The 7,788-nt window shown below is 40.8% G+C and overlaps 1 protein-coding gene across 1 annotated transcript; it reads right to left on the reverse strand.

The window, feature by feature from the left end:
- Positions 1-2,763: 2,763 nt before the first annotated feature.
- LOC115204622 (NEDD4-binding protein 2-like 1) lies at positions 2,764-6,437 on the reverse strand. The gene is made up of 5 exons (XM_029770291.1): positions 6,136-6,437; positions 3,833-3,960; positions 3,635-3,723; positions 3,157-3,245; positions 2,764-2,970 (listed from the first exon to the last, which is right to left on the reverse strand). The coding sequence occupies exons 1-5, from the start codon at positions 6,219-6,221 to the stop codon at positions 2,826-2,828; spliced, it is 537 nt and encodes a 178-aa protein (XP_029626151.1). The 5' UTR covers positions 6,222-6,437; the 3' UTR covers positions 2,764-2,825.
- Between the last annotated feature and the right edge of the window lie 1,351 nt (positions 6,438-7,788).

Below are 7,788 nucleotides of genomic sequence, written 5' to 3' on the forward strand. Positions count from 1 at the left end.
CAGGACGTTTGACATTTGCCAGAGAACACCAAGATTGGCAAATTCCCCACTGGCGCCCTGTGCTCTTCACAGATGAAAGCAGGTTCACACTGAGCACGTGACAGACGTAACAGAGTCTGGAGACGCCATGGAGAACGTTCTGCTGCCTGCAACATCCTCCAGCATGACCGGTTTGGCGGTGGGTCAGTCATGGTGTGGGGTGGCATTTCTTTGGGGGGCCGCACAGCCCTCCATGTGCTCGCCAGAGGTAGCCTGACTGCCATTAGGTACCGAGATGAGATCCTCAGACCCCTTGTGAGACCATATGCTGGTGCGGTTGGCCCTGGGTTCCTCCTAATGCAAGACAATGCTAGACCTCATGTGGCTGGAGTGTGTCAGCAGTTCCTGCAAGAGGAAGGCATTGATGCTATGGACTGGCCCACCCATTCCTGTTCACCCACGACTGCGTGGCCAACACCAATATTAAGTTTACTGACGACACAACAGTGGTAAGCCTAATCACCGACAATGATGAGACAGCCTATGGGGAGGAGGTCAGAGACCTGACAGTGTGGTTCGAGGACAACAACCTCTCCCTCAATGTGAGGAAGACAAAGGAGCTGATCGTAGACTATAGGAAAAGGAGGGCCGAACAGGCCCCCATTAACATCACCAACAAACTATCATGGTCCAAACACACCAAGACAGTTGTGAAGAGGGCACGACAACACATTTTCCTCCCCAGGAGACTGAAAAGATTTGGCGTGGGTCAGGTAACTGATGCAAGCCGTATAATTACATAAAAAAACAGGTAGGCCTAAGGCACGTTCACACAGATGAGCAGGGACCCTGGGCATCTTTCTTTTTGGTGTTTTTCAGAGTCAGTAGAAAGGGCTCTTTAGCGTCCTAAGTTTTCATAACTGTGATCTTAATTGCCTACCGTCTGTAAGCTGTTAGTGTCTTAACGACTGTTCCACAGGCGCATTTTCATTAATTGTTTGTGGTTCATTTAACACGCATGGGTAACAGTGTTTAAACCCTTTACAATGAAGATCTGTGAAGTATTTGGATTTTTACAAATTATCTTTGAAAGATAGTGTCCTGAAAAAGGGACATTTCTTTTTTTTTGCTGAGTTTAGTATGATGAATGCTGAAAGCTCCCACCCACACCGGAGCCAGCATGGAGGGAGGGGAGGCCACAGACTCCAGATGTGGAGTCTGGAGAATGTATGTGACTGCCTGGGAGGCATGCCTTATGGCCATTTTAGAAACCATGATTATCCATGGGTCACAACCAAGGGTCGCAGGTCTTTTCAGTTTGCTGCAGCTAGCGACTGGAAAGAGCTGCAACAAACACTCAAACTGGACGGTTTTATCTCAATCTCTTCATTCAAAGACTCAATCATGGACACTCTTACTGACAGTTGTGGCTGCTTTGCGTGATGTATTGCTGTCTTTACCTTCTTGCCCTTTGTGCTGTTGTCTGTGCCCAATAATGTTTGAATCATGTTTTGTGCTGCTACCATGTTGTTTTGCTACCATGTTGTTGTCATGTTGTGTTGCTACCATGCTGTGTCATGTGTTGCTGCCTTGCTATGTTGTTGTCTTAGGTCTCTCTTTATGTAGTGTTGTGTTGTCTCTCTTGTCGTGATGTGTGTTTTATCATATATTTATATTGTATTTATTTTTAATCTTTAATCCCAGCCCTCGTCCCCGCAGGAGGCCTTTTGCCTTTTGGTAGGGCGTCATTGTAAATAAGAATTTTTTCTTAACTGACGTTCCTAGTTAAATAAAGGGTCAATAAAAAATTAAATAATAATAATTTAAGTGGCAATTACAAACTTGAGAAGAATTTATAAACCTTGAAATCACAAGGTTGCATGAAGGACAATACTCAGCAACAAAAGACAAAGTGTGTGGATTCATGAAGAAGATCAAACTCTGGGAGAAGAAATGTGAAGATGTTTCCAGCTTCTCTCCCCATAGAAAGGGATAGAGGGGGGGGGGGGGTTAAAGATCAGAAACTGAGGAACTCACTTCAGACTAATAGGAGTAATTCTGCAGAGTTGTTGTTTGGAAAAGCACAACCCAATGTTCTGTCCTGTATAATGTTGCCAGCATTATTAAAAATATACGTATCTGTATATACCATATACCGGGGTATTTGGAAAAAGCCATGGGATGGTTTTTCAATACCGTCAATACTTTTTGACACTATTTCTTAGAAGTTTTAACAATATATTTGAATATTTGTATGTTTTTAGTACTGTATAAGCTACTGTAGCCTGGTCCCAGATCAGTTTGTGCTCTTGCCAACTCCTATAGTTCTATGGTCACGCCGATGACAATAGCAGTTGGCGAGACAGCAACAGATGGGACCAGCCTATGTAAACATTTTGGTCATTTAGCAGATGCGACTTAGAGTCAGTGCAAGAAAGACAAGTACAATTTTGGTATTTGGTATTTTAATAGGATTCCCATTATCTGTTGCAAAAGCAGCAGCTACTCTTCCTGGGGTCAACACAAAACATGAAATACAGAACTACATAATACAGAACATTCATAGACAAGAGCAGCTCAAGGACAGAACTGCATACATTTTTAAAAGGCACACGTAGCCTACATATCAATGCACACACACAAACTATCTAGGTCAAATAGGGGAGAGACGTTGTGCCGTGAGGTGTTGCTTTATGTTTTTTGAAACCAGGTTTACTGTTTATTTGAGCAATATGAGATGGAAGGAAGTTCCATGCAATAAGGGCTCTATATAATACTGTACGCTTTCTTGAGTTTGTTCTGGATTTTGGGGACTTTGGGGGGGGGAGAAGGCCAGCATGTCTTCATCACTGGACGTTCCATTTCTCTTCGCGTTGCTCCCAGTGGTTTATGGAGTAGCTGTCGTTAAATACATGCCAGATGTTGTAAGCTTCTTCCCAGCGAGCCTCAAAGTACCTGAACTTACGCTTGGGGATCTTATGCTTACACCATCTATAGGGAGATAACACAGCTTTTTTTATCATTGAATTGATAACCAATGTATCATTTATAGATAATTAATAACAATCTATTGATGGCTGTAAAACTGGTAAACAAGTATACAATCCTACCCCAATGCACATGTACTGTGTATACACTGTGAGAATGTAGGCTGTTAATGAAGAGGTTGTTTCTGACCTGTACAGCTTGTTGATGGAGATTTTGTTCTGAGGATAGCCTTTAGGCAGCTCCATCATAGTGATGTCATAGTCACCCTGTCGCATCCCCTGAGAGAAAGAATACTTTATTATGACATGAATCTGTTTAATCTGTCCATTTGTCTGTCAGAAGACCAATTGGGATATTAATAACATCGTAAAAAGTAGAATAAAGTGTCAGATTTATCAACAACATGTCTAACCAAGAGGAAACTATCTGACTCTGCCTCTAGCGCCACCTAGTAGGAAGTAATCTGGAAACCAGCTTCAACCAGTCTTGTAGTGAGTCAGATGCTGTTTAGGTTCTCATGTACAAAGGATGTGACAATGACTAGAAAATAAGTGGAGAGTTACAAAAATAACATTAAAATATCTCTGCAATGCCTGGTAGCTGGGACTAACTAAACTAGAAATCATATGCATATCACACACACACACACACACACACACGTCCTCACCATGTGGATATAGGGCCACATCTCCCAAAGAGAAATGTTTGTGTTGTCAACGATGATCGGATCCACTCCTCTGTTCAAGGCTTTAAAAACTGTCAAAACAAGCCAGAGTACCAGTACTTTAAAGAAGAACAAACTATGTGTGTAATGACATCATGAGCAGATTGTTTCTGCCCTCGCCCCCAGCCACCCAATACACACCATCCTCTCTATTCCGCTGATGGTTGCGTTGAAAGTATTTCCTGTTGTAGTTGGACCTTTTATGGTACCTGTCAGTGGAGAAAATTCCTCTTTCCACTTCAGGTCTTGCATATTTAACACAGAGCATTCTGGAAAACAGAAGGAAATCATATAATTATATATTACAAATAAATTGTTTGTGTCTATTCAAAATTACAACCAACTGATTGCATCAACACCGGAAAAATGGAGGAGGCAAGTGGAAATGGCCTAGTGGCTCAGTTGGTAGAGCATGGTGTTTGCAACAGCAGGGTTGTGGGTTCATTTCCCACGGGGGACCAGTACGGAAAACAAAATGTATGAAATAAATCCATTTACTACTGTAAGTCGCTCTGGATAAGAGTGTCTGTTAAATGACTAAAATGTAAATGGTTAGCGTTGGGCCGAAAGGTTGCTAGATCAAATCCCCAAGCTGACAAGGTAAATATCTGTCGTTCTGCCCCTGAAAAAGGCAGTTAACCCACTGTTCCTAGGCTGTCATTGTAAATAAGAATTTGTTCTTAACTGACTTGCCTAGTTAAAAAAAGGGGAGAAGGTAAGGAACTTGTCTGACTCTGCGTTAAAGACCAAACTTGACTAAAGAAAATTGTGATGAATATAAAAGTATACCAGTTTTATTTAAAAACCAAAACATTGACAGCTGCACCATACAGGTTGCAAAATAGTTGATAGGAGATTTTCAATGTACCGATTCCATGGCACATGGTTTAAGCTCCTCAGTGGTGCAGCGGTCTAAGGCACTGCATTGCAGTTCTAGAGGCGTCACTACAGACCTGGGTCAAACCCGGGCTGTATCACAACTGGCCGTAATTGGGCGGCGCACAATTGGCCCAGTGTTGTCTGGGTTAGGGGATGGTTTGGTCAAGGGGGCTTTACAAGTAGGCCGTCATTGTAAATAAGAATTTGTTCTTAACCGACCTGCCTAGTTAAATAAAAATGAACTGATACACAAAACGGTGCCCGGATTCAATTAGGGAGAGTTTTTCAATTTAAGAGATTTTACAAAATTCTTGCAAACAGCAGAATGTTATATATATGGGGGATACAACCATCCCAGCTCTGTAGATTATTGCTGTGAAGAGACAGAATCATTAGATCACTTGTTTTGGTACTGCCTATATGTAGCTTGTTTTTGATCGCAGGTTCAGGAACGGCTGAAAAAAAAAATACATATTTTTACTTGGAGCTAAATCTGCAAATAGCACTACTGGGTAATTTGATAATAACCATCTCAATTGGGTTGAGGTCAGGCGATTGTGGAGGCCAGGTCATCAGATGCAGCACTCCATCACTCTCCTTCTTGGTCAAATAGCCCTTACACAGCATGGAGGTGTGTTGGGTCATTGTCCTGTTGAAAAACAAATGATAGTCCCACTAGCGCAAACCAGATGGGATGGCGTATAGCTGCTGAATGCTGTGGTAGCCATGCTGGTTAAGTGTGCCTAGTATTCCAAATAAATCACTGACAGTGTCACAAGCAAAGCAGCCCCCCACAATCACACCTCCTCCTCCATGCTTCACAGTGGGAACCACACATGCAGAGATCATCCGTTCATCTACTCTGTGTCACAAAAACATGGCGGTTGGAACCAAAAATCTCCAATTTGGTCTCATCAGACCAAAGGGCAGATTTTCACTGGTCTAATGTCCATTGCTCATGTTTCTTGGCCCAGGCAAGTCTCTTCTTATTGGTGTCCTTTAGTAGTGGTTTCTTTTCAGCAATTCGACCATGAAGGCCTGAACATGTAAGATGTCTGTTAAGGCACACCTGTTAATTGAAATGCATTCCAGGTGACTACCTCATGAAACTGGTTGAAATAATTACAAGAGTGTGCAAAGCTGTCATCAATGCAAAGGGTGGCTACTTTGAAGAATCTAAAATATATTTAGTTTGTCACATGTTTGGTTACTATATGATTCCATGTGTTATTTAATAGTTGATGTCTTCACTATTATTCTACAATTTAGAAAATAGTACAAATAAAGAAAAACCACTGGAATGAGTAGGTGTGTCCAAACTTCTGACTAGAACTGTATATTAAACAAAATAAATGTGGGGGATTGGAAATGATGCAGACAATTACATTGATAGATATATTTGCAGTATTAAAGCTGATATACCACCCCCCCTTAAAATACACAAGTAAAAAAAGTGTTTACATGATCCCTCAGGAAATGAACCCACGATCTCAACACAATACATATTTTAATAAAAAAGACTTGGGATAAGACAGGATCCCAAAATGTTTGGTTGATTAGCTTACTTTGCCATCTTTGTCTTTCCAACTCCTGGCAAACCTCGAAGGATGATCAGTTTCTTCAAGCGTTGATTTTGTCTTCCTCTCGACATTTCTCTTATACTTCAGACTGCTTCACCACCAACTACAGTACACAGCACATCAGCAGCTGTACTCTGTTTAGAAGACACGCCCTCCCGCCCAAGAACTGAAACCAACAAAATAAGTGAAACCTAACCCCCATAATCATTCTGGATTTATATCAGTCAATTGTCAATGCTGATTACATGCAAGTAAGTACTGTATAGCCCTTCTGTTTTTCATAAGATTAGGTGCCATAAAATAGCTACTTGTCATTTTAATCAAACTATTTCAGACCAGTGCAGATTAAGGAAAGGACTCAGGGGGGGAAGCTTCTTTAGACTAATGAAGTTCTGCCATAGTTCACTAGTGATGGGCATTCCGATTATTTTCGGTGAGTCGGCTCATTTGGCTCCGTTGACGTAGAAGAGCCGGCTCATTTGGCTCCCAAACGGCTCTTCGTACAAAATGCTTAGACGTAGAACCATTACAAATTGCAAATCTCCCATGTAAATCCCAAATAGGTAGGCTACCAGTATGTCATAGTGAAATGCACATTCAAATGCATTTTTACCTGTCCAAATTATTAGATGGCCTGCACATTTTTTTTTACATTTACTCACTGAAACAAATTCACGTGGACCAGATTATTTGTGTGTCATAATCTTCATCTTCTGAGGAGTAAGAAATATCGGACCAATACACAGCGTGGTAAGTGGTCATACTTATACTTTTATTTTTTAACCGTGACCACTAACAAAACCAAACAACAGTCCTGTAAGACTATACATAGAAACAAACACAAGAGAAAATAAACCCACTTAAATATGGCCTCCAATTAGAAGCAACGACAACCAGTTGCTTCCAATTGAAGGCCAAACCAAACCTGAACATAGAAATAGACAAACTAGAAAACCCACATAGAAAACATAGAACATAAACCCAAAACCCCGAAACACACAAAACAACCACACCCCTGCCCCGTCCTGACCAACTACAATAACAAAATGACCCCTTTACTGGTCAGGACGTGACATTGTGGTTGTTTCTGCACTGAGTACTCACCCTCTTTAGATAATGGTTTTTTTACGTATCTGCAGAAAAACCTTGTTTTGAGATCAAAAACCAAAATAAATGGAGGAAATTGTTCAAGAATGATCCAGTGTAATATATTATAAAAATAAATTCAACTGGGGGAATGGGGGAAAATGCATACATTTTTTTCTTCAATTTTCAACATAGAAATGCTACCAAAAATAATTTACTGAAACTTGTCACAAATGACGGAGTCACCCATGATTCACCAAATAATATTTTTAAAGAGGAAGCAAAGTACTTTAAGCATAGGTTTTCATTTCAGTCTCCTCCATCTTCACTAAATAGAGTTAATTGTAAGGATTTTTTCACTATTAATAATGTAACATTAACAGACTCATGTGAAGGCAAAAATTACATAGGAGGAACTTCTTGATTAAATTAAAGCCTTTATTCTGGGAAAACCCCAGGGCCGGATGGCATACCAGTTGAGGTATACCAAACATTTGTTTATGTACTCAGAGGACCGTTATTAACCTGTTTTAACCACTCCTATAAAAATGG

Source organism: Salmo trutta, chromosome 12 (assembly GCF_901001165.1).
Source record: "Salmo trutta chromosome 12, fSalTru1.1, whole genome shotgun sequence".
In the NCBI taxonomy this organism is placed as follows: Eukaryota; Metazoa; Chordata; class Actinopteri; order Salmoniformes; family Salmonidae; genus Salmo; species Salmo trutta.

What these genes read in the sequence shown, in the direction of transcription:
- LOC115204622 (XM_029770291.1), bottom strand. Translation starts at nt 6,221, where the DNA reads ATGTCGAGAGGAAGACAAAATCAACGCTTGAAGAAACTGATCATCCTT. An exon ending in TCAGCGGAATAGAGAGGATG is followed by an intron (nt 3,724 to 3,832) that starts GTGTGTATTGGG and finishes TTGTTTTGACAG; the next exon opens with TTTTTAAAGCCTTGAACAGA. An exon ending in TGTGGCCCTATATCCACATG is followed by an intron (nt 3,246 to 3,634) that starts GTGAGGACGTGT and finishes TCTTTCTCTCAG; the next exon opens with GGGATGCGACAGGGTGACTA.